At 54.7% G+C, this 26008-nt stretch overlaps 1 protein-coding gene across 1 annotated transcript; it reads left to right on the top strand.

Annotated features, from left to right (window-relative positions):
- Positions 1–1745: 1745 nt before the first annotated feature.
- On the top strand, positions 1746–25627 carry Cplx1 (complexin 1). Its single transcript, XM_090343943.1, has 4 exons — positions 1746–1852; positions 4515–4705; positions 21576–21751; positions 23808–25627. Exons 2-4 carry the CDS (start codon positions 4675–4677, stop codon positions 24003–24005), a joined length of 405 nt encoding a protein of 134 aa, XP_090200069.1. The 5' UTR covers positions 1746–1852; positions 4515–4674; the 3' UTR covers positions 24006–25627.
- The last annotated feature ends 381 nt before the right edge of the window (positions 25628–26008 follow it).

Genomic DNA, 26008 nt, shown 5'->3' with positions numbered 1-26008 from the left:
GGTATGTGTGAAGCTACCGACTGGATGAAATTAGCCTTGCAGTCCAGGGCTGGAGCCCAGATTCTGTCTGCTTCACTCCCAGATTGCCCTCCAGCTCTGGGCAGACCGTTTTGTGTTCTGGGGCAGCTCGCTGTAGTCGTCTTGTGGAGAGTGCTGGGCTGAGCCATGGGTCTTCTCTGGGGTCCTTTGTGAAATTGCTGCCAGGATGTCACATCTGGTGAGAGGCCAGTGGAGAAAGAAAAGCGACATCTTCCTCTCCTGGACTGACCGACTGGGTGCACTGGAAGGGCCAAGCTGGGCCTAGCACCCCACAAGGCCTACGATATTGACAATCTCACACAAAGGGTGAGTGGGGAGGCTGAGAGGGACAATGCCTCCCATCTCCTGAAGGAGGGACACTGGGAGACCTTGAGCCTCTGCAGCCGATGTGGTCCTACCCCAGGCTGACTGGCCCTCTCTGTGTGACCCAGAACAGGGCAACGCAGGAGCCTCCCTAGCAGGAACTGCTCAGAGCTCAGGGCTCCTAGGGCCAGGGCCCTCTGTGCACTTGCGGCTCCTTCCTTTCCCCGGGCCCCGGGGGTGGCAGTGGGGAGTCAGGGGGCTGCGTCCCTGCTCCCAGCCAGTGATAACCTCCTGGACCAGCTGTCCGGTTCTCTCCCCTTCTGCTGGGGGTCTCTGCCAAGTCCGCCAAGGATGAGAACTGGCAGAAGCCAGCAGACTCCACCTCTGAGACAGCTGGAGGGGAGGCTTCTGGAGGGTTGTGTGATGGCGTGTGCCCACTGTGTGTGTGCATTTGTGTCTGTGTGTTGCAGTGCATGTGCGTGTTTACACACATCTGTGCAGGGTGGGTGTGCTTACACCCATGTGTGCAGGTGGTGGTGTATACTCACACACGTGTGCAGGTGGTGGTGTGTACTCACACACGTGTGTGCAGGTGGTGGTGTGTACTCACACACGTGTGTGCAGGTGGGTGGTGTGTGGTGGACCCCGGCCCCGGCCCGCCGGCTCCCCAGGGTGGACGACGGCCCCCGCCCCGCCGGCTCCCGGGGTGGACCATGGCGGTGGGGTCGCGGTGACCTTCACCGTCCGGCCTCCGCCCTCCGAGCCGCGCCGCCCTGACCGGACGGGCTGGCAGGTGTCCGGGGTCCCAGGCCGGGTCCCAGGCCTGCTCCGGGCGCGGCTCCGCAGGGGTCCAGACCCGAGGCGCGGGGACCGGAGACCGAGCGGGATGTGGGTCTGGAGGCCCGGAGGCAGCTGGTCCAAGACCCCCGCCCACGACCCCCGCCCGTGACCCCGGCCTGACCCCCGCCCGTGACCCCGGCCTGACCCCCGCCCGTGACCCCGGCTTGACCCCCGCCCGTGACCCCGGCCTGACCCCCGCCCGTGACCCCCGCCCGTGACCCCTCTCATGACCCCGCCCATGACCCCCGCCCGTGACCCCGGCCTGACCCCCGCCCATGAGCCCTGCCCATGACCCCTCTCATGACCCCTGCCCACGACCCCCGCCCGTGACCCCGGCCTGACCCCCGCCCATGACCCCGGCCTGACCCCCACCCATGACCCCGGCCTGACCTCCACCCATGACCCCCGCCGTGACCCCGCCCGTGACCCCCACCCGTAACCCCCGGCCCAGGCCCGCGACTGGCAGCGGAGTCCCCCGCCCGCCCGCCGCCCGCCGCCGCCGCCGCCGCCGCCGCCGCCCCGCCCCTGGTGACGCGGCACGCGGCTGACGCGCCCTCCTCGCGGTGCCCTTCAGCCGCCGCCGCAGCTCCGAGCGCCACATGGACCCCGCCAGCCCCGCGCGCCGCCGCCGCCGCCGCCGACTGACCGCCGACTGACCGCCGCCGGGAAGGTAACGGCGCCCGCGCCCCGGCCCGCCCCGGCCCCGGCCCGGCCCCGGCCCCGCTCGGCTCCCGCGCCCTCCGCTCCGGGCCGCTCCGAGCGCGGCTCGCGGGGCCCGGCGCTGTCCACAGCCGCGCGGTGCTGAAGCGGCCTGGCGGGAGTCCGCCCTCCCCGTCCCCTCCGCGTCCCCTCCCCGGGCCCTCCACGTCCCCTCCGCGTCCCCTCCGCGTCCCCTCCTCGGGCCCCTCCGCGTCCCCTCCACGTCCCCTCCGCGTCCCCTCCGCGTCCCCTCCACGTCCTCTCCCCGTCCCCTCCCCGTCCCCTCCGCGTCCCCTCCGCGTCCCCTCCTCGGGCCCCTCCGCGTCCCCTCCGCGTCCCCTCCGCGTCCCCTCCGCGTCCCCTCCACGTCCTCTCCCCGTCCCCTCCACGTCCCCTCCCCGTCCCCTCCCCGGGCCCCTCCGCGTCCCCTCCGCGTCCCCTCCCCGGGCCCTCCGCGTCCCCTCCCCGTCCCCTCCCCGTGCCCTCCACGTCCCCTCCCCGTCCCCTCCCCGGGCCCCTCCGCGTCCCCTCCGCGTCCCCTCCCCGGGCCCTCCGCGTCCCCTCCCCGGGCCCCTCCGCGTCCCCTCCGCGTCCCCTCCGCGTCCCCTCCCCGGGCCCCTCCGCGTCCCCTCCGCGTCCCCTCCGCCTCCCCTCCCGGGCCCCTCCGCGTACCCTCCGCGTCCCCTCCCCGGGCCCTCCACGTCCCCTTCCCCATGCCCCCTCCACGTCCCCTCCCCGGGCCCTCCCCGTGCCCCCTCCACGTGCGCCCTCCATGTCCCCCTCCCCGTGCCCCCTCCACGTCCCCCTCCCCGTGCCCTCCCCGGGCCCTCCCCGTGCCCTCCCCGTGCCCCCTCCACGTCCCCTCCCCGTGCCCTCCCCGGGCCCTCCCCGGGCCCTCCCCGTGCCCCCTCCACGTCCCCTCCCCGGGCCCTCCCCGTGCCCCCTCCATGTCCCCTCCCCGTGCCCTCCCCGTGCCCCCTCCATGTCCCCTCCACGTGCCCTCCACGTCCCCTCCCCGTGCCCCCTCCACGTCCCCTCCCCGTGCCCCCTCCACGTCCCCTCCCCGGGCCCTCCCCGTGCCCCCTCCATGTCCCCTCCACGTGCCCTCCACGTCCCCTCCCCGGGCCCTCCCCGGGCCCCCTCCACGTCCCCTCCCCGGGCCCTCCCCGTGCCCCCATCCCCGTCCCCTCGTCCCCTCTTCTCTCCCCCCCACCGCCCGTCCTCCCCCCGGGTCCGCTGGAGGTCGAGGTCTCCGACGGGGCTGGGCCCGTGTTGGCGTCCGGCCCCGCGGTCCCCTCCTCCCCTCCCGGAGCCTTGCGGCAAAGGCGCTGGCTGGGGCCCCAAGCCTGCCGGCCGCCAGCCCGCCCGTCCTCCGCAGAGGGAGGCCGCAGGGCCCACCGAGGGGCGCGGGACCCCGAGGGAGACCCGGACCCCGGCCTCCTGAGGGAGACCCCGGACCCGACCCCAGAGGGAGACCCCGGACCCCGGCCTCCTGAGGGAGACCCCGGACCCGACCCCAGAGGGAGACCCCGGACCCCGGCCTCCTGAGGGAGACCCCAACCGGACCCCCAAGGGACACCCCGGACCCCGGCCTCCTGAGGGACACCCTGGACCCCAGCCTCCTGAGGGAGACCCCAACCTGATCCCTGAAGGACACCCTGGACCCTGGCCTCCTGATGGAGACCCCCGGACCCCGGCCTCCCGAGGGAGAGACCCCAAACCCCGGCTTCCTGAGGGAGACCCCGACCTGACCCCCGAGAGACACTCCGACCCGACCCCCGAGGGCCACCCCAGACCCCGACCCCCAAGGGACACCCCGGATCCCGACCTCCTGAGGGAGAGACCCCGGACCCCGGCCTCCCGAGGGAGAGACCCCGGACCCTGGCCTCCCGAGGGAGAGACCCCAGACCCTGGCCTCCCGAGGGAGACCCCCGGACCCCGGCTTCCTGAGGGAGAGACCCCTGGACCCTGGATTCCTGAAGGAGACCCCCGGACCCCGGCCTCCCGAGGGAGAGACCCCTGGACCCTGGCCTCCTAAGGGAGAAACCCCCGGACTCGGGCTCCCTGAGGGAGAGATCCTGGGACCGTCCCCCAGGACCTAGGCTTCCCAGAGAGAGACCCGCTGGGGGGTGGGGGTGGGCTGCAGCCCTGTGGCATAACAGAAAGCGTGTTCCCCCAGCACCATGCCCCGTGCCCCGTGTCTAGTGCAGACTGGCCTCTGTGCTCTGCCGCCCCTCTGGCTGGAAGGCGGGGCCCCTGCAGTCTGTCCCCTACACCAGGCCATAGCCGGGTTCACGCCAGAAGAGACATGCCTTTCCTGGGGAGGGCAATCAAGGATATGCCCACCCTAAACCTCTGCTCTCAGACCCCTGCCCTGTGGCCCCAAGAATGCCAAGGAGACTGAGAAGCCAGATCCTAGGCGGAGAGCAGTGACCTTCAAATGCCCCCTGGGCCTGCCCCAGCCCTGCTAAGACGGGCACCAGACTCCTCTGGATGGTGGCCCCGGGTTGTGGGCAGGCCCCTGCCCATGGTAACTGCTAAAAGCAGGCTTTGGAACCCTAGGACTGAGGAGTCAGTCTGGCTGGGGTCTTGGGACCAGCCATCCTGGTCTGAAGGTTGGCACACCCTTCCAGGTGCACCTTACATCAAGGAGTGTGGCTACAAGGCCCTGGGAGGACAGCAGGGCTGGTTGGGGCACAGGTGACCACGTGTTCTCCCCACGCCAAGGACTCTGGCCCTCCTTGAATGTGAGATTGGAGCCTGGAGTGACTTCTGAGGAATCAAGCCATCACCATGGAGTTCGTAATGAAGCAAGCCCTAGGAGGTAGGAGATGGAGTGGGCAGGGTGGGGGGCATGGAGCTGGACCACCCAGGACAGTTCTACCCACGGCAGTGGCACCAGATGCATAAGTAGCACAGCACCTCCAGACTCACACACAACCTGTACAGACATACCTGCATCCCTCGTGCCAGCCTTCGGTTGAGGACAGGAGGGTCAGGATACCAGGGGTGAGATGGCCCTGACACCCTTGTCATATCTTGGCAGAGCCTACCCTCTGTATTCGGGCAAATTGGAACTGAGTAGCCTGCAGTTCCCATCAGGGAGGGTAGATGTCCCCAGGGAGGTTGGGGACTATACTCAGTGTAGCCAAGCCCAGATCCTAAGAGGGGAGTGGGGACAGAGCCAGCTGTAATGTCTGGTCAGAGTCACATGGGTTTCACCATGTAGAGGACAGTGCTGTCCACAGGGAGCCATGGCTGCTTGACACAGAACCAGAAAAGAAAACTGTGTAGCCTAGGTCCCTTCTTTTTTGGGGTGGGGGGAGAGGGCAGTCAGTCCTGGTGGCTGCCATTGGAAAGTGAGCCTTGTTCCTGTTTGGCCCAAGGCCATACCCTAGCCAGAAGCTGTGCCCAGGACTGGAGGCAGGAAGGCGACACTGGCAGAGTCCCTGGTCAGAAGGTAGTAGGGCAGTGGGTTGAGGGGTCTACTGGCACATTGGCACAGGTGCGACTCAGTAGGGTCATGGGTTATCTGGAGACCTTTGGGCAGGACTGCTGAGAGCTACCCACCCTAAGCAGTCCAGTCCCCCTGGTGCAGCTCCAGAGCCTCTTCGAGGAGAGTCTGCCATCTGAGAGTCATTGGCAGCCCTAGCAGGACCTGATGTGGCAGGATGCCTTACTGCCACATAGGAGGGGGGACAGAGAAGGTGGGGAGCAATTCATCTAGAGAAAGTGGATTGGGGCCACAGGGACAGGGTGGGGGGCTGGAGGGGCACTGCTGGGATCCTGCCAGAAGCTGTCTGGTCCTCCACTCCGGTGAGATGGAAGGTACACCCAGGGTGTGTCCCTGAGAGTCCATGCCAAGGCTAGGCTCAGGCCAGGGCTAACTAACGATTACATCACTGGGTGTGATTCAGGATCTAGCCAGCACCCTGCATCGGGAAGAACCCGTGTAGCACCCAGTGAGTCCCAGGATGCTACAGATAATTAATGAGGTGGCTAATTCAGGCCCCGAGGTGGGCTTTTAAGGACACTGAAGTATCTGATTTGGCTGTCTACATGGCTGAAATTAGCTGGGTAATTGCCAGCTTGAACTCTCTCTTTGTTCCATGTCAGCCCAAAGCTTTTCCTGTGGTAGCTATGGGTAGACTTCATGGGGTGCTGTGAGAGCCACGGGCTAGGGGCGCGGGGGGGGGGTGGTGGTGGTCAGGAGACAGGACTGCTATTCTGTAGCCACACGCTGGCCTCTGACTGAGCAGGGCCCCATCCACTTCATATTTGCTTTTGACAGGAGTGAGGGTCCAATGCTGCCCAGTGGGATTGGTGTATGTGACACCCCACTGCTCCCCCACCCCGACCTTGAGCTTCAAGCTCCTCTCCATCAGTGGGCATCACCTTTGTTGTCTCAGGGTATGAGCTTGACAGAGACTGAGATGGATGGAGAAAGTAAGCTACAGATGTTAGCAAACAAACACCCTAACACCCTGAGAGACAGCCTAGGCCCCAGATATGGAGAAACCCCCAGGTATGGGGGCAGTGAAAGAAGAGAGAGAGACAGAGACAGAGACAGAAACAGAGAGACAGACAGAGAGATAGACAGAGAGACAGAGACAGAGAGAGACAGAGACAGAGAGACAGACAGAGAGAGAGAGAGAGGGAGGGAGAGACAGAGACAGAGACAGAGAGAGAGGGAGGGAGGGAGGGAGGGAGGGAGGAAGGGAGGGAGGGAAGGAGAGAGAGAGAGAGAGACAGAGAGACAGACAGAGAGAGAAAGAGACAGAGAGAAAGAGAGAGAGAGAGAGAGAGAGAGAGAGAGAGAGAGAGAGAGAGAGAGAGAGAGAGAGAGAGAGAGTCCTAGCCCAGAAATAAGGGAGAAAATAAACAAAGAGAAATATACTTCAGATGCACTGGAGATGGCAGAAAACAAAGGCAGCTTGAACAGGGAAACAAAAACAGAATGAAAGACTTAGAGACAGCAAAGAGAGCAGACACTGAGGTAGAAACAGATAGGAAGACAGAGAGGAACAGAGACAGAGCCAGCAACAAAGACAGAGACGGAGCAAGAGAGGCATTAGAAGCAAACTGAGAAGCATGGCCAGTGATGGCTCTAGTGCGCCAAAGAAACCCAGCAAAAAGAGCAGGAAGCAGGCCTTGGGAGGAGGCCCCACCTGAGGCACTGGAGACTGGCTCACCAGTGTGGCCGCTCTCCACCATTTGAGCAGTTGAGGGAGTGTGTGGCTGGTGGAGGACCCAGGACCCAGGGCCTTCTCTTCTGCATTGAGTGACTGTGTCTGGTGGGTGGCAGCTGGTGGACTCGGGCCAACAGGCTGCTCAGCAATGTGGCGTCTCCTGCTGGGCATTGCCTCTAGGTGACCCAAGTCTAGACCTTGCTGCCTCTCAGAACCCAAGACAGGGGAGGCATGGGTCTGGGACCTAGCTGACGGTGGGCGTTGTGTGGGCTTTTGACCCTGTCTCTCTGCTTCTCTGGCCCCATGTGAGTTAGGGGTCAGCAGCCCCCAACTCAGACCTCTCACCATGCCATGGCTGCCTCTCGTCTCCTATTACTAAGTCACAAGTGTATGCTGGAGGCAGGAAGATGTCTTCCAGGGAGGACCCCAGAGAGGAGGCTCTCGTGTGGATGCCACATCGCATAAGGCATGGCAGGGCTTCTCTCCAGTGCCGTCTAGTTAGGTATCAGTGCGTCCCTCTTGGGTCGGTGATGCATAAGGGGAGGAAGGTCTCACGTGGGGGTCAGTGCTCTAGCTTCCTTTGCTCGCTCTGGGTCAGTGGGGGCCAAGAGGATAAGTGTCCAGGGCAGAGCTCTGAGCTCTGGTGAGGGTCTGTGTGAGAAAGGGGCTCCACTTGCCCTGGAGCGCCAGGTCCCCTCATCAGTCTTCAGTCATTTCTCTCCATCACCAAGTCCTGCCATCAGCCTCACCAGGACAGCTCTTTCTCTATACACTCCTCCACCCCCTTTCCCACACAGCCTGCAGGTCCCAGCTCTGACCACCCCACCCCACCCCACCAGCCTTGTACCCAGAGCCTCCCTTGCCTGGCCTGGCTCCCAGAGAATCTGGGCCAGGCCACTGCAGTAGGACAGGGCAGGAACAGCCATCTGTTAGCCACTGCCCCTCTACTCTGTGCCACTGTGATTTCAGGCTACCCCATACCTGCACTGTGGGCCTGGAAGGGTGTAGTAGTCCCTGCTGACCTGTCTGGTTTGTGTCTCCTCACTCCCAGGCAGCCCCCTAAGTCTCTCAACACCTCTCTGGGTGCCCTGACCTCTAGCTCATAGCTGTCTTATAGTTATCTGTTTACCCACAGGCACCTGCTCAGGACCTACTGCTCTTGGCCAACTTCCACCCATCCTTCTTTTCACTCTGCAATAAAGTGGAGCCTAACCAACACCAGGGGCTGGTAGAGTGAGACTGCCTGAGCAAGGTTCAGCAGGGCTGGAAGGAAAGAGCCTTTGGGTCAAATGGCAGGGGATAGTGTCCCTGGGGGCAAACCCATTCTTCTCGCTAAGAATGTCCTCTAGACCTTTGTCAGACCTCAGACCGCCTTAGTACCTGTCAGGACCCTCACGGTTAAATGACCAGTGCTAGTCCCAGGCACTGAGAAAAGTAGGGGGTGCGAGTCAAACCACTTCTAAGTGACAGCTCTCCTGGGATCAATAAGCCAGTCTGCAGCCAAGTGGCCAGGAGGGCCAGGAGCTCCGCCAGTCTCCGTGGACCGAGGATTCAGGCCCCTAGGGGATAAATTAAAGAAGCTGTTTCTCCTTAGGCAGGAAGTGGCAAGTGCCCAGGGGCTGAATTTATGCTGGGAGGAGAGTGGGAAGCTGTGGCTTGCTCACTGTGAGCTCTTAGTTGAGTTAAGCAGAAGTGGCTATTTTGGCCCAAATGATCCAGGTCAGGCCTTGTTCTCCCTGTTGTCTGCTCTGTGTGATGCTGTCCTCTGTGCTGGGAGCATGCCTAGAGCCCCAGGACAGTGCAGTTCAGACGAAGGCTCTGAAGACGAGCAGAGAGCCAGGGACACTGCACGCATTTTCAAAGACCTAGAGACCTTTGGGGCTAGGACAGAGGTGGGAGATTTTCAAGACTGTAGACTCAGCCCAGGATGGGAAATTTGACCTAGCCGGTTCTTCCTGGGCAACCCCAGTAAGGGGCTTGGTCCTGGAGCTTGTGTCCTACACTGAATCCCGAGTCCAGGCCTGACCCCTGGAACTGTGTGTGGGGATTGAGAAAGATAGCTTTGTCCTGTCAGGACCAAGCGTCTCGGGGGGAGGGGGGGCTGACCCTTCCCATGCTAGTCTGAGTCCAACAGCAATGTTTATCAGGTCCCCTTGGCTCCTGCTGGTTCCTGCTCCATTGGAACGCTGGCCAGGCAGGCCCAGGCTCTTCCAGGTTAGAATGGCCAAGCTGCAGCTGAGCTGAGCAGCAGGAAAAGGAGCAGGCAGGAGAGGAAGCTCCAAAAGTCTTGTGGCAAAGGAAGCACAACCAGCGGGTAGGGGTGCAGTGGAGCACCCCGAGGCAGCTCTGCAGTGCTGTTGGAGACAGTGCCATGGGGCTCCCTGGTCATTCGTGGCACAGTCTCAGGCTCAGTTTGCTCCTCACAGTCTCAGTAACTACTGCAGCTCTGGCATCGCATTCCCAGGGTGGGGCTGGGGGAAGGGAGGAGCTGAGACAGCCCTTTCATCTCTTTGGTGGATGCTGCTGTAGAAGGGCATGGAGGGTTTCCATTAGGGAAGGGGGGCGGGCATGTTGGGCAGATGGAATTCCAGAAATGAGCAGGGCATTGAGAGGGCAGCTCCCAGCACCTCAATCCTCCTCAAGTTCTGCTCCAGTGATTTCCAGAGCCTCTGACCATGAGCCCTCCTCAGGCAGCGTGTCCTCCTCCCCATCTCACACTTTAAACAGGCATCCGGCAAACACTTCAGGGCAAATACCAACACTCATGTGTGCTCAGAGATGCTTCTGCTCATCTTGGCTGGCAGAACTGCTCTTGCCCCGAATCTCTCAGTGGCTGGAAGGACACTTCAGGGAAATGACCTTTTCTCCCCAAACCCCGAAGGATGGTGGCTTCCCTCAGTGAAGATGCTCCTGGCGGAGGAGGGTGCAGTTCTACTGCAACCCGAACAAAACAGCTGCAATGTACTTCATCTGATGAAGTCATTCAGTTTCTGCCTTGTTGGTTGGCAGAAGATCATGGTCAGGATTAAGCATTTGTCTTAATAGCGCCTGTGTGATGAATATTCTCAGAACCCTTTGCTAATATGATGCACTGCGGGACTGGCTCTGGGTCCTGTCATTTGGGGCAGGAGGTCAAACAGAGCAGAGAACGTATGAAAGCTTTGGAGTGAGCAAGTACAAACCTGAACATCCACTAGCCTGGCAAAGCCAGCCCAAGTCCAAAAGGCATCAAGCAAAGAAGATGGCCTTGCTACTAGCACCTTTCTTGGGGCCCCAGCCTGGTCTGAGCCCCAGGGTGAGGCTCCTCACCTTTTCCCCTGCCCTCTGCTGTCCTGCATGGTTGGGGCCACCCGATGACACTGCAGAGCTGCACTTTTCTTGCCTTTTAGATAGACTAAGTACAAGCATAGCTCCAATCTGTCTCTGAAAGGCCCCAGGACCTCTGGCTTCCTTTTCTTTTCTTTTTTTGCAGGACAGGCCACTTGGCATGGTAGAAAGCCCATGGTTCTGTGGGAGATGGGCTCTGAGGCTAGGCTACCAGGTATTGAGCACTAAGTTCTAGTTCTATCGGTGCTGGGAGCACGGCCTGGTGACTAGCTTCTGATATTAGAGCTAGGAGCTGGGCTTGGGTCCTGCTGGGTGTTACCTCTGGGTGCAGACTAAGGCATGGAGGTAAAGGACTGGCCAGTGGGAGGCTATTAGCTGAAGCAGCAGGCTGTGTGGGAGGCTGCTGCCCCTTGTTGCTGCAGCTGTTCCTGGCCTTTGTCTATGTGACATTCCTAGGGTGGCCATGCACTGTGGAAATGCCAGTCCCTGCCGTGGAGCTAGATGTGTGCACAGAGGCCCTCCCTAGGCCCCACGGCCCTGGTCGTCCTCAGTGGAGGAGGTACCTGGGACAGCACCCTGCTGAGGCAGAGGCTCCACCCATACCACTGAGGTGGCAAATGGCAGGATGGGCAGAAGGCTACACTCATCCTCAAAGTTGGTGACTCTGTCATCCCTCAAGGAGCCTGGCTCTGTTTGGGTTCATGAATTGGTACTGTGATCTTGCCTTTGTCTCCAATTACCTCCCCCAAAAGCCAAGATTAGACACTCTACTCTCCTGCCCCCCCCCACTCCCGCCGCCGCCATGTCTCAGACAAGGACAACCGTGCCCACAGGCAACCAAGGCCTCATTTTGGGGCCATCCCCCATAGTGTCCAGCAGAGCAATCAGCACATGCTCCAGCCAGCTGGTGAAGGTTTGCAAAACCAGGGAACGTGTTAGGGGAGAAGTAGTCTTTGGCTCTTTAGTTACAAAATCTGGACGGATTTTGATTGGACAGAAAGTGGCTAGTAGGGCTGGGAGCTGATCCAGGATAAAGACTGGGCCCTTAGGGTTGGCTTCTCAGGACAAGGTCACAGGTAACTGACCAGATCCAGAGACAGCAAGGAGACCAAGTCAGGTAGAAAGCCCAATCCTACCAGCACTTCATGGGTTCCTGTGCCTCCCCTGTTTGAGAGCAGGAGTGACAGGCCAAGACTCCACCTGAAGTAGGGGTGTGACTGGGCTTTCAGCCGCAGGAGCAGGAGCAGAAACATAACTTACTTCAATACCCAAACCACAGAGGCAGCTGGGTGCTGGTGGCTCACATATGTAATCCCAGCTATACAAGAGGATGAAATTTGAGGATCATGGCTCAAAACCACTCGAGGCAAGAAAGTCCACGAGACCCTCATCCCCAGTTAGCCACAAGAAAGCCAGAAGTGGAGCTGTGGATGAAGTGGTAGAATGCCAGCCTTGGGGCAGTGTTCAAGCTCTGCGTTCAAATCCCCCAGGGTTGGAGGCATGTTCAGCGGGTAGAGCAGTAGCCAGTGAGTGAAAGCATCAGGTACTGAGTTCAAGTCCCGGTCTTGGACCAAAAAGAAAAAGTCAAGCCCCACTACCCAGTAAAGGGACAGCCTCAGCAGCCCCGCCCATCACTGCCATGGCAGAAGGGTCACCCGAGGGCACCCACTACCCTGAGGCAGCCAGGTACACATGTGGTCCAGTCTGTGCTTAAATATTCTAGAGCTTGTGCGGGGTGGCTCATGTCTGTCATTACAACTATCGAGGAGGCTGAATGCGAGGATCACAGCTCAAAGTCAGCCTGGTAGACAAATTATGAAATGTGTCTTCCATTAGCAACGTAGGAGCCTTGAATTTAAGCCTGATACTGGCATACACATAACGTAACATAAAATCACCCAGTTATGCTCTAGTTTTTGCCTATAATTCTGCTTGGAAATTTTCTTACAGTTACCTCATATGCTCTGCATGTGCCAGAATCAGCATTCCCATCGTGTGTGATTGTATGCGTGCGTGCGTGTGTGTGTGCGTGCAGGGGCTTGAACTTTAGTCCCTCTTTTGCTTGGCTTTTTTTTTTTTTATCACAGCTGGCACTCTATTGCCCAAGTATACTTCCAGTCTGGCTTTTTGTTGGGTAACTGTACATAAGAATTTTGTGGATTTGTCTGTCAGTGCTAGCTTTGAACCTCAATCCTCAGATCTTAGCCTTCTGAGAAGGTAGGACTGTAGATGTGAACCACTAATCCCTGGCAATTTCCCTTTTTATTTGGGGATTATAATTAATTTCAAAGGTTCCCCATACTTGAAAAAACCTATTTTATGTGATACGGTAAATGTCCATGCTTGTGGGTACTCTCTGTCGGTTGAGTTAAATAAATACATGAGTAATGACCACAGCACAGCAGCTGGAAAATTCTCACCTCAGACGTGTATCATTTCTCTGTGTTGAGAAATTAAAACAACAAACCAAAAAAACCCCACTTCTGCGTCAGCCTCCTAAGTGCTGGGTTTCCCCTGTACTTTTTAGTTTTTCCTTATCTTCTAGTCTTTGTGGCCTAGATGCAGAGGTTAATGGCATTCCATGCTTTTTTGTCAGTTGTGGGGCTTGAATTCAGGGCCTGGGCGATGTCCCTGAGTTCTTCAGCTCAAGGCTAGCGCTCTAACACTTGAGTCGCAGCACCACTCTTGGTTTTCTGGTAGTTCATTGGAGATAAGAGTCTCATGGGCTTTCCTGCCTGGTCTGTCTTTGAACCAGGATCCTCAGATCTCAGTCTCCTGAGTAGCTAGGATGATGTGTGAGGACTGTGCTCTGCGCATGTTAAATCTTTCTACAGTCAACATTTACCTTTATGAGATTCATGGGGTTTCACCACATGTATTCCTATAATCAGATGGCAGAGTTTGGCTATAGCTTCCTCATTATGGATATGTTTTCATTCGTTCATTCATTCATTCATTCATTCCTTTCTTTTAAGGCATGGCAAGTTTTTTTAATATAATTTTATTGTTATTAAGTACAAAAGGGTTACCATTTCATAAGTCAGATAATAAGTAACATTTCTTTTTTTAACAATGCCACCCCTTCCTTTGCTATCCTTTAGTTTCTCCCTCTTATCTCTGCTCATAAGATAAGTAGTTCGTTTTCCACATAATGTCTACTGAGTATCATGTCTGCACTTGTTTATCCTTCCTCTCTCCATTTCTGAGCTCCCTGCCCACCCAAGACAGGAAAAAGAACAAACAAGACAAAGCAAAAACAAAAAGCAATAAGAACAGCAACCCATACCCATGTTTCCATTTCCTAGCATTTGTTTTGAAAAATAGTATTTTAAATGTTCAGAGCATTGTGCCTTTGGGTTCCTCCTCTACGAGAGTCCTCCTTTAGCCCCACTGTGTGTGAATGCCTGTTGTCCTGTATAAGTTATCATGCCACAGAGTATTTTAGATCTAGCTTTCACATATGAGAGAAATCATGTACCATTTGCTTATGCCTGGTAAGGTTTGACTGTGTGCTAGACACTGCAAATTTTACCTCCTTGGGTGCTGGACAGTTTCATTTTCATCAGTGTGTTCTTGAGTTTTGTACTGGATATGGTCAAGCCACTTAGAAACAGTTGGTATTTTTTTCCTGTCTTGATCGGTACTTTGCTGGGTTGGGTCAGAGTGTATCGAAGGGTGATTGTTCTACAGTGTAGCATGTGCTCTCCTTGTGACTGGAGCCTTGACTGGGTCCTTTTCTCCTTTATCTTTAGGAAGTTTTAGTTAAAAAGCAGAGATTTGTTAGTCTATGGCACACACCTCTAATCCTAGCACTCAGGAGGCTGAAGCAAGACGATTAAGAGTTCTAGGCCAGCCTAGGTTATAAAGTGAGACACTGTTATAGAAAGAAAAGAAGAGCAAAGGAAAGAGACAGAGATTGACAGACTTGATTAAACAATAACATTCAACTCTGCTACCTAAAAGAAATTTAAGTATAAAGATAAAAGCTAAAAGATGGAAAATAGGATGGAAATTTGTGAGATTTGACTAAAGCAATTGTTAAAGGAAATTTGAATCCTGAAATTATTAGAAAAGATAAAAATATTTCAATGATTAGCTTCAGTGATTAGTGTTTTAACATGACAAGTTAGAAGATTAAAAGCAAATATAATGTTAGCAGTAGTTGCTAAGGGGAAAATAACAGAAAAGAATAAAATAATAGGAAAAAAAACAGGTGTTTTTCTTTTTGTTTTTTTTTTTGTATGTGTGTGGGTTGTGGAGCTTGAACTCTGGGCCTAGGTGCTGTCCCTGAGTTCTTCAGCTCAAGGCTACCCCTTGAGCCACAGCACTACTTCTAGTTTTTCTAATGGGTAATTGGAGATAATAGCTTCAAGGTCTTTAGTGCCCTGGCTGGCTTTGAACTGGGATCCTCAGATCTCATCCTTCTGAGTAGCTAGGATTACAGGTGTGAGCTACCGAGTCTGGCTTGTTTTTTGTTTTTTGTTTTTTTTAAAAAAGCTGTTTTACTCACATACATTAGTTGTTGAAGGGGAGAGTTTCATTGTGACATTTGCATACATCTGTACAATGTACCCCCATATAACCCTCCTTTACCTTTTTCACTTTTTGAAACATGTCATTCTAATACATGCAAGTTTTCATATCAATAAAATTGATAACCATATAACTAGACTGATCAGAAAAAGAGAAGATGCAAATGATCAATATCAGAAATGCGTGATCTGGGATTGTTACAGATTGTGTAGATATTAAGGGAGCAATAAATATATATTATGCACAGCTTTGTGACAATGGGAGGTGAAAGAACAAGACAACTTAGATGAAAGAAAATTATTAAAGACTGAAAAAGTGAGATGCGTTATACACTGAGCTAGAGCTTTGGTAAGTCACATATTTAACAAAAGACTTATATCCATAACATATACCAAGAACCCTTGTTATTCAATAGTAACAACTTTAAAATGGACAAAAAAATTGAGAAAACGAGCCATAAACCAGGAAAAATTCCATGTGAAGTGCATGGAGACTTTTTATAGACACATACTTCTGTTCAGAAAACAGTGCATGGGAAAGGATAAAGGGAAACTTCATAGAGAAGGTGCCTGACCCGTGACCTCACCCAGAAGACAAAGCCAGAATCCTCAGGAAGGACATGGTGAGGAGACAGACTCCATGTAGCCGGATCCTGAGGAGACCACTGCCCAGGTGCTCCAACGTGCCTAGCTTACACTGTCGAGGCGCCTGAGAAAGTGCTGTGAGCTGTGCAATGCTGAGTGGATCCCAGACCAGGAGAGGCCCACGAAATTGGAGTAGGAAATGGGCTCTAGTGGGTTTTGTTGTTGTTGTGAGTCTTTTACTAAGGCGCAAGGTGAAAATATATACCCTGATCACCAAAGCATAGAAACGACTGTGGTCCTGGATCCTGAATGTCCCCAGAACAGTGTCTATGTGGACACAGGAGTGGGCAGGCCTGGACCCCTATTCCAAGCCATGCCCTGAGTCGCAGGAGAAGCAGTCTCATGTTGGATTCTTGTCTTCTGACCCACATTCTTGGCTAGGACTTCAAGGAGACTGTTTTTGTGCTGGTCCTGGGGCTTGAACTCAGGGCTTAGGCACAGCCTGAGCTTTTTACTCTCAAGGCTAGCACTCCACCACTCCACTTCCAGCTTTTGGTAGTTAACTGGAGAGAAGAGTCTCATGGACTCCCGTGCCCAGGCTGGCTTCAATGTTGATCTTCAGATCTCAACCTCATAAACAGCTAGGATTGCAGGCGTGAGTTCCCAGTGCATGGCTGAAACTCTTGTTTTCTTATAGTGCTGGAAATCCAGGGCTTTCCACAGGCTAGTCAGGCGCTCAACCACTAAGCTACACCCCCCGACCCAAGGAGACTTTTTTTGGCAGCATAGGAGGTTTGGACTTAGGACCTTCAAGTTGCTAGGCAAGTGCTCTCCTATGTGAGGCATGCACTCAGTTCCAAAGTGAGTCTTTTTGCATTTTTGTTTTTTTAAAGCTGATCCTGGGGCTTGAACTCACAGTGCTCTAGTGTTTAAGAGCAAGTCAACAGCCTGCAGCAAGCAATCCACCCGTGAGGCCCGTGGGCCTCTGTCTGCCGGAAGCCCCAGGCTCAGCTCAGAGCCAACACTGATCTGAAATCACGGCTTGGGCACTGCAGTAAGGGGCTGCACAGGGGCAGAGGAATGAGAGGTGCTGTACACCCCAGGCCATCACACAGCTACTCTGGCAGTGGGTTCTCTGTGGGGCGGGGCACGTCCCCCTTTGCCACCACTTACGTGTGACTGCAGGTGGAGACTCCCACCTCACCCCTGCTAGGCCATGCTCATGAGCAAGGCAAGATGATGGAAAAAGCTCTCACCCGCCAGTGGGCTTTCTGGAGGAGGAATAAGAGCTGTAGGCAGCCCTGCCCTTGGCTGTGGGCACAGAGGCAGGAGAAGCTGCCAGCACGCACAGCATCTGGTCGATGATGATGCTGGGGTGCTGACTGGCTGAACCTTCCTGAAAGAAGCCACTGAGTACCAGTTCTTTCTGCCTGAGGAACACCAGGCACTGAAGGCCCTTTTTTGGCGAGCGTTTGTGCTGGCTTCCACCTTGACTGGCTCACAGTGAGTGAGCTCTTTCTTTCCCTGTCTGGCTGTGTCCTGACTTTTGGCAAAAAGGGAGATGATTTTCCCCCCCTCCATTCTAAGAATGTTCTAAATAGTACCAGAACTATCTGTTTGTGACTATTTGAAAGGTCCCATCTATGAATCTATGAATTCTTATATGTGGTTCTCAGCTTTTTTTTTTTTTTTTTTTTTTTTTTAATTTTTGCCAGTCCTGGGGCCTGAACTCAGGGCCTGGGCACTATCTCTGTGCTTCTTTTTGCTTAAGGCTAGCACTTTACCACTTGAGTCACAGTGTCACTTCCAGCTTTTCTGAGTAGTGTACTGCAGCCCTGCTAGGGCTGCTTTAAGCCAGGATCCTTAGATATCAGCCTCCTGAGTAGCTAGGATTACAGGCGTGTGCTACCAGTTCCTGGTTCTCAGCTTTCTTATTTATTTTCTGGAAACGTATTTTATTCAGGGTTTCAAATATATTAGAACAGAATATACAATGTATCATTTGATCATTTTGATTGCTGTTTTAAGGTAACAGGACTATTATTTTGTGATTATCCTAACTCAGGACATTCTTTTTTTACATTTCAAAAAATGTTTTCTCTTTAAACACATTAAAATCATGGCATCTTTCCAAACCAATAGCTTTGAATGTATCTTCAAGCACTGAAACTAAACCCAACATCTTCCACAGGTAGACTCAGACTTTCTCCTTTCACCTCACATCAGACTGAGTTAAACACAAATTGTGTTATGTACACTAGTTGTTTCCTTAAGGAAATAATTTAATAATTAATAATAAAATAATTGAATAATACAATAATTGAATAATTGAACTGATCATCTTGAATACACACTACTTTTATTTCACTGAGTTTCTTGTCTCCCAGCATGAAGTCCTTGGGTTTTCTCCTTCATTGACCTTAAGATTCGCCTACGGCTGCTGCTTGTCAACAATGTCAATGGTACCTGTAGCTTTTCTGCCCCAGTTCTCCCTAGCTTGCAACCCATCCTTTTCTTGGAGGGTGGAGGTATGAGTTCAAGTTTGCTCACGAATGTGGTGTATGGGGTCTTGCAGGGCCTCCACTGGGGTCCTGCTAGAACAAGCTCACCTCCAGACCTCTGAGAGGTGCTCACTGAAGCTGCAGCACACCGTTGCACTGGTAGAAGTAACAGTTCCATGGCCTGGCAGGCAGTTCCGCTGGGTCCCTTCTCCTCCACGCTGTCCCCCTGCAGGGTGAGGTCCAGCTCCTGTCTACTTGGAGAAACACACTGAGATCATTGGTGGCTTCTCATCACTGGAAAGTAGCTTACCATTTTAGTGAGGGTTTTCTTTTTCTTTTTTGCCAGTCCTGGGCCTTGAGCTCAGGGCCTGAGCACTGTCCTTGGGCTTTTTCCTCAAAGATAGCTCTCTACCACTTGCACCACAGCACCACTTCTGGCTTTTTTCTATGTTTGTGGTACCAAGGAATTGAACCCGGGTCTTTGTGCATTCTAGGCAGGCACTCTACCACTAGGCCACACTCCCAGCCCCCATTTTAATGAGTTTTAAGTGTACAGTGCAGCGCCACTAAGCACATCCATCACCTCTTCTTCCAGAATGTTCTCCGCCTCCCAAACTGAAACTCTGTCTTTGTGAAACACTGTCCATCTGTCCATGTTCATTCTGAGGCTCTTTGGTGGTCTTGTATAAGAGACTCAGTGTTTATCCTTCATTCCTGGTGTGTGTGTGTGTGTGTGTGTGTGTGTGTGTGTGTGGTGTGTATGCATGTGTCTGCATGTGTGTGCACGTGTGTGCCAGTTCTGGGGCTGGAACGCAGGGCCTGGGCGCTGACCTGATCTTCTCTGATCAAGGCTAGCTCTCTACCTCTTGGCCACAGCTTTGTTTATTTTGAGTCTCACAGACTTTCCTGCCTGGGCTGGCTTCAAATCCCAGTCCTCAGATCTCAGCCTGCTGAGTAGCTCAGGTGATAGGAGGGAGCCACCAGTCCCCAGCAGCTGGCTTCTTTGACTCAGGGTTCCTTTATGCAGTCCCCAGTCAGAACTTCAAGGGCGAATCCTGTCTCCAGATCACTGGCAGTGGGGGCTCAGGGGGCTCCACCTCTTGGCTGTGGTGAACATGGATGGGCGGGCACTGCTCAGGCTCCTCCCTCACAGGCCGTGTGCACACCCAGAGGTCAGAGGGTCAGGCAGCGAGGCGCTGTTGACTGTCTGAAGAGCCGCTGGCCCTCTCAGACCCAGCCGCACCACCTCACACTTGCACCATCAGCCTACCCCATAATGATTTTGTTTTGTCAGCACTTACTTTGTTTCCTTCTTTTTCTTCTTTAAAACAACAACAACAACAAAAGCCATCTTAACAAATAGTGTCCTGGTGTAATACAGACTGACATTTGATCTTTTTCTTTCATTCTGTAGTATACATTAATTGTATAGAGGGTGTTCACCGTGGTATTTCTCATGTTTTATATTATAATACAGTGAGATTAACCTCTCTCTCCTTTTTCATCCTCCTGACCTTCCCATTGCTCAATTTCTTCCTTCCTTTCTTTTCTCTTTTCTTTTATTCTTTTTTTGTCAGTCCTGGGCTTGAACTCAGACCTGGGCACTGTCCCTGAGCTTCTTTTGCTCAAGGCCAGCACTCTACCACTTGAGCCACAGCGCCATTTTCTGTGTATGTGGTACTGAGGAATGGAACCCAGGGCTTCAGGTATGCTAGGCAAGTACTCCACCACTAAGCCATACTCCCAGCCCAATAGCTTTCTTTCTTTTTTCTTTTTAATTGGTATTAGAAAGGTTATGTACAGAGGGGTTACAGTTACATAAGTTAGGCAGCGTCTTTCTGGACAATGACAACCCTCAATGGCTTTCTTGATTGAGCTTTGTAAGCTTTCCCTGCAACCTCAAAAGAAACTCCTGCTGCCTCCTTTGGGGTTGTGATAGGAGGCTGGCATGCATCTCTCTGGCCCTTCCTGGCCCTTAGAAGGTCATGGAAGCATGGCTGTCTTTATCTGTGAGGTTTTCTCTCTGTGATGCACTTGTCTGAACATTGCCCTCCTTCCACCAGGGCTTCCCTCCCATGCTCAACTGTTGTGTCTACAGCCCCGGGGAGCAGGGCTCAGCAACCAGACAGTGCTTTATGTGTGGTTCCATAATGGGACTCGTGGCCTAGGTGATACATGGAGGAGCAGGCCTAGCTGTGCAGGCTGTGTCCCTGGGGCTCTCTTGCCCGACCTACCCACCATGCATCTTCCCTCCAGAAAGAACTGGGGACAGAGGTCAGCTCCTTCCACTTTAGGTCACCTGCTCATTCTAGGAGGAGGAAAGTCTCTCTACATTAGTGTGAATTAGCTTGTACTAGTAGGGAATATAAGTTGTATAAAACCAGTCAGAATTGTGTGGTTTGTCCTTGTCTCCTCCCACACCTGCTGGAGACAGACATTCCAGAGACAGAGAGATTCCATCCTCATTATCTGGGGAACTATAAGAAGCATGCTACTCCATGACCCAGTTTTCCCTGACTCATTGGCCCAAAACACTGAAAAGTTTGCACATGTGGCTGGAAACAGAGTGGGAGGCTCCTGTTTCCTTGTGGGAGTCAGCAGGTCCTGTCTGGTCCTGGCTAGGTCCTGGTCCTCCTCCCAGGACCAGCTAGTCTTGCTCTCCTCCCCACCGCCTACAACCTGTGAAGGCAACAGGAGTCCCTTGTCTGTCAGAGGACCAGGGTGCCCTGACGTCACCTGGAGAGGGCCCCTCTGACCCTGGGCATGGCCTGGCCTTTCGTCCATCTCTTGGAGCTGCTGTGCAGAAAAGAGGGGATGGCGGTCAGCCACCCGGCCAGCCGGGGTGGCAGGGGTGAGCTGGAAGTCCAGTGAAGCAGTCCCAGCCCCCGAGCCCCTGCTCTGTAGGCCTGCAGGATCCCTGTCTGGGTGAGCAGCATCTGGAGGCCGCCTGGGGCAGGGCTCCCAGGCTGGTACTCACGCTCTAATCACAGCTTTGGTCCTGTGGGCCGAGCCCGCAGGGCGTCTGGGGAGGTATCAGTGACTCAGGAGCTCATGAGAAAAGTGGTGGCTGGCAGAGTGGGAATTAGGGCCTTGGTGCTGGTGACAGATGGCGCCTACAGCCAGGGCCACAGGTGTTACCCATGCAGTATATCCACGTCTGTCCCAGGCATCAGAGCAGCAACCCTGTCCACCAGGCATCTGTCCCCATCTACTTCTCATCTGTGACTGCATATCTGAGCACCCTTCTTCCACCACCTTCTCTAGCCTAACTCAGACCCAGGAGCAGCACACACTTTTTCCTCAGGAGCATGCAAGCAAGCAAGCACACACACACACACACACACACACACACACACACACACACGCACGCGCGCGCGCGCGCGCACACACACACACACACGCACACACACGCACACGCACACACACACACACCATGGCCACACAGCCACCTCCTATCAACCAGCATCCTGAATACTTCCTCAACAGCAGTGGATGCCAGAGCTGGCAGGAGAGTTTGGGAGCCCTAGGTACAGCTCTCACCTCTGCTTTTCTGCTCACAGGGGCCACCAAGGACATGGGGAAGATGCTCGGGGGTGATGAAGAGAAGGACCCTGATGCTGCCAAGAAGGAGGAGGAGCGGCAGGAAGCATTGAGGCAGGAGGAAGAGGAACGCAAGGCCAAGTATGCCAAGATGGAGGCAGAGCGTGAGGTCATGCGACAGGGCATCAGAGACAAGGTGGGTATTGGTGGATGGGCACCACCTCTTAGTGTGTCTAGACTTGCATATGTACTGCTTAATACGCATTCGACCCCAGCCACTCTCTGTGGGTAGTTGAGTCAGACTTTCCACTTGGGGAGGACAAGAGGCCCTGCCTGGAGTTGGTGGGCACCCACCCAGCGACTTCCTCCGTATCCCTTTATGCTTGCTCAGAGCCTGCCTGACCTTACGTTGACGGTGACAGGGGCAGCAGCAGCTGGGGGCCCCAGTACTGGGTCTTGCCATTAACACCATGGACTGTTCTCAACAGTGTGCTCAGGTCTTCTGTAGTCCCCTGTACTTCAGACCCCATCCTCACACCTGGCCTTGGCCTAGACCAGTGTCTAGCTACCTAGGGTACGCCCTTCGGGGGTCCTATCCTTGGGAACAGCCACCTGGCGTGATGGATATTTAGTCTTGGTAAAGTTCAGAGGTTGGAACCAGAACCAGCCACACCATAAGAGAGCCCTGCTCCGGGGTGGACCTTGGCTGGCATCCCCTGGCAGAATAAACATGACCCTAAGACCACCCATAGTCCAAAGACAAGGAACATGTCACTGAAAAATGGAGGGATTCCCTCAACCTCTTAGTTTCCACACAACAAAAGAGAGATTTCACAAGGCTAAAGTTTTAGTGGGGATTTATTTTAGTATAACATAAATTAAGAAGGAAATGGAAAGAGAGAAACATTTCCTTTTCCCCCATGCAAGAAATGGGAGTTAGAGGCTCAAATAATAGCAAGGCGCTGGTGGCTCACACCTGTATCCTAGCAACTCAGGAAACTAAGATCTGAGGATCAAAGTTCAAAGACAGCCTGGGCAGAAAAAGCCCCCGTCTGCTCCCCGCACACACTTTTTTGTGTGCCAGTCCTTGGCTTGGACTCAGGCCTGGGTGTTGTCCATGAGCATTATTGTTCAAGGTTAGTGTTCTACCACTTGTTCCACAGTTCCATTTATGGTTTTCTTTGGAAATAGAGTCTCACTGACTTTCTACGCAGGCTTCAACCCACTGTCATCAGATCTCAGCCTCTTGAGCAGCTAGGATTATAGGTGAGAGCCCTTTGGCTCTTCTTTACCTAATCAGTCAGAATTCCCAGATGTTTAAGGTTTGAAAGAAGGCAAAGGTAGATAGTCCCTCCAAAATCACCTAATCTTGTAATTTAACATTAAAAAGGCAGTGTGGTGTAGGGGGAGGGTTTATGTGCTTTTTCAGTTTGCTTCCTGGTTTTAACTTTTGAGTTATGACATTTTGATACTTGTTCTAATCATCTATCTATCTAATCTTCTATGTATCTATCATCTGTCTATCTATCTATGTACCTCTCTCTATTTCTCTGTACCTACCTACCTACTTACCTACCTACCTACCTACATATCCTAACAGGAAAATAAGAATGAGAAATGGAGGATAGGGAAGGGGATCAGTGTGTTTGATACCAAGTGGCACAAGTGACATTTGTCCAGGCTTTACTGACTGCTTGGGGCTGCAGAGTAGCCAAGTAGCCTTGGCTGGGTGAGGGGTATGAGCCCAGGTCAAGGGCCAAGAAGCAGGGGACAGGCATCTGCCATCACAGAGTGAAGGGCCCCTGAGACCACTGCTCCTCTGTCTGTCTGTCCCGATACCACTGCCCCTCTTTCTGTCTGTCACGATACCACTGCCCCTCTGCCTGTCTGTCCAGCTCTTCCTTATCTTTTTGTTCAAGGGTGTTCCCTCTTGACCAGTATAAACAAGTATTAGATTTGAGTTCTCAGACATACACCTCCAGATTCCCAGGATGCAGGTCTGCAGGGAAGGGACTGTTGGAAGAGCCAGGGTTCTAAGGACCAAGGCACTGGCTTGGGTCAGAGGGTGGGGCCCTCACGACCTCAGGCAGCTCTCAAGAGAAGCCCAAGCCCCGAGGATCCTCTACACCAGATCCAGGCGTGGGCTGGCGATGTCCCCTAGGGCAGGAAGGCTTCAGCCCCCAGGGATCTAGGGGCTGTGGGGCTGGACTTGGGCTGTGCACAGCTGCCATCTGAACACCCTCTCCTTGCAGTACGGCATCAAGAAGAAGGAGGAGCGAGAGGCGGAGGCCCAGGCAGCCATGGAGGCCAACTCAGAGGGCAGTCTGACCCGACCCAAGAAGGCCATCCCGCCAGGCTGTGGGGATGAACCTGAGGAGGAGGAGGAGAGCATCCTGGACACAGTCATCAAGTACCTGCCTGGGCCGCTGCAGGACATGTTCAAGAAGTAATGCCAGTCCCGTCAGCGGCCAGGAGCCCGAGACCCTGCCCCACCGCCCCCCCTGTACAGACCCCCGCGGAGCCCCCCAAGGGATGTCGGGAGCAGATGCAGCAACCCTTACGCCAAAATAAGCCATAGTCCTAGGTCTGTCCTTCCTGTGCCCCAGGGCCCGCCCTGGGGCCTCCGCCTGCCCCTCGAGTCACTGCCATCCAGGGCACGACTCTTAGGCCCTTGCATTATGTGGCCAGGCTGGGCATCGCCCCTCTACTCCCAGCCCAAGGTGGTCAGACTTCCATCCTGTCCTCACATATCTGCCCACTCAGCCCGCTCAAGGCCAGGCCCCAAAAGGGCTGCCCCTGGGCAAGCCGTCCCTGTGTCTGTGGGTGCCTATAGGGGCCCAAACTCAGGAGCACAGCCATAGTCAGAGCTGAGCGGTTGTGTGGCTGGGGTGGGCTCCGGGGGAGGTAGCAGGTGCCTGCATGCCACCCCACAGCTGGCCCAGGCCTTGAGCCCTCCCTGGTGCCTGGCACCAGGGTTTCCGGACCTGTTGGCCCAGCTGGACTGCACTCAGCCTGCCTGCCTGCGTCCCCACCCCTGACTTCCATCTGCAGCCCTTGACATTTGTCCAGCCGTCTGTCACTTTCTGTTGTTCTCTCCTTCCTTTGCTCCTTGTCCCACAGGTTTGGCTGTGAAATGCCAGCCAGATGTATCCAGTCTCAACCAGGGGAAACAAAGCATAGGCTTGTGGGAGCGTTCTAGGCACATACCTCCAGTTTTTCTGCACACCTTCCCCATGATGCTTTCTCTAACCTCCCTCTCCACGGGGACCCTGTGGTTCCTCAGGGATCCCTGCAAGCTCCCTCTGAACACCCACTTTCAAAGAGAGGCCTGAGAACCCTAGGCCCTAGGAAGGGTGGAGAAAATGAGGGGCCCGGGAGTCTGACTGTCCTCCAGGTTCTTCCTTGCCCATCTCCCTCTGAAAGAATGCGGGGAGGGTGGGGAGAGCTGTGCTTAGCTAGCAGTAGGATTTCGGGCCACCTAACACTCTGTCTCCAGTCTTTGGCTCACCTCCAGTCTTGTTTAATTTGCATCATAATATGTTGAATCTCAGGTAAATGAGGTCTTCTGTATTTGTTGAGTTTTACCCAGACAGAAAGGCCGTCCACTGTCTCCCAACCCTTTCTGTCCCATCAAAACTGCTTTGTGCCCACGAGTGGTGGGCCAGGGGCGTGGCTTGGCATTGACCTTCATGACCTTACATAGCTCTTTAGAGAAGCCATAACAATTAGACTGCAATACTATCCACAAACACCCTCAGTCCAAAGAGATGAAGCATGCCAGGCGCACGTGCGTGTGTCTCTCCCACCCCGCTCGCCCCGCGCTGCCCTCTGCGCCTCCAGGCCTGTGTCTTTTTTCAATGCCTGTTTCCTCCTGTTGGAGAGCTGGCTCCAAGTAAGACGGGGTGTTTTCTTGTGTTAACTCTGCATCTTGTTCCCAGCGCATGCGGCACTTAGCACAGGCCGTGGCGTTACCTGTCTGTCTGTCCTTGAGCCTGTGCCTCCTCCTGCATGTGGGGGGGCCTCGCATTCTTCTCTCCAGATGGAATCACAGCCAATAAACAGTGATTTCATACCTGTGTCCATTCCTTCCACATCACTCAGGCTAACCGGCGTTTGCAATGGAGTGGCCTTCTTCTCAAGCAGGTGCTTCCTGCAGTCTTACACGTCAGGATGGGATGTGCCCTCCCCCCCAGGCCCCCCCCCCACACAGATGACCAGCTCCAGGTGAGCCTGGCAGGCTCTGCCGTCACCTGGTTCTACCCTCCCCGAGGGACATGAACTGAAGAGCAGCCACCACTTAGCCATCCAGGTCTGTGGAGTTTTGAGGGGGAGGGGCGGCCCAGCAATTAATGACCGTTTTGTCTAGCTCTGCTAATCCTCTATTAAACGAAACCTGCTGCCCCCGGAAGCCAGCAGAGCCAAGGAGCCCTGGGCCGGGCCACCTGTCCTCCCA

Source organism: Megascapheus bottae, chromosome 13 (genome assembly GCF_031878675.1).
Source record: "Megascapheus bottae isolate mThoBot1 chromosome 13, mThoBot2.hap1, whole genome shotgun sequence".
Lineage (NCBI taxonomy): Eukaryota > Metazoa > Chordata > Mammalia > Rodentia > Geomyidae > Megascapheus > Megascapheus bottae.
This window is presented reverse-complemented; position numbering and strand designations above follow the sequence as displayed.

Bases quoted from the DNA above. Each gene is read 5' to 3' on its own strand.
- Cplx1 (XM_090343943.1), top strand. From the start codon at position 4,675: ATGGAGTTCGTAATGAAGCAAGCCCTAGGAG. The intron at 4,706-21,575 runs GTAGGAGATGGA...TTCTGCTCACAG, and splicing joins AATGAAGCAAGCCCTAGGAG to GGGCCACCAAGGACATGGGG. The intron at 21,752-23,807 runs GTGGGTATTGGT...CTCTCCTTGCAG, and splicing joins GACAGGGCATCAGAGACAAG to TACGGCATCAAGAAGAAGGA.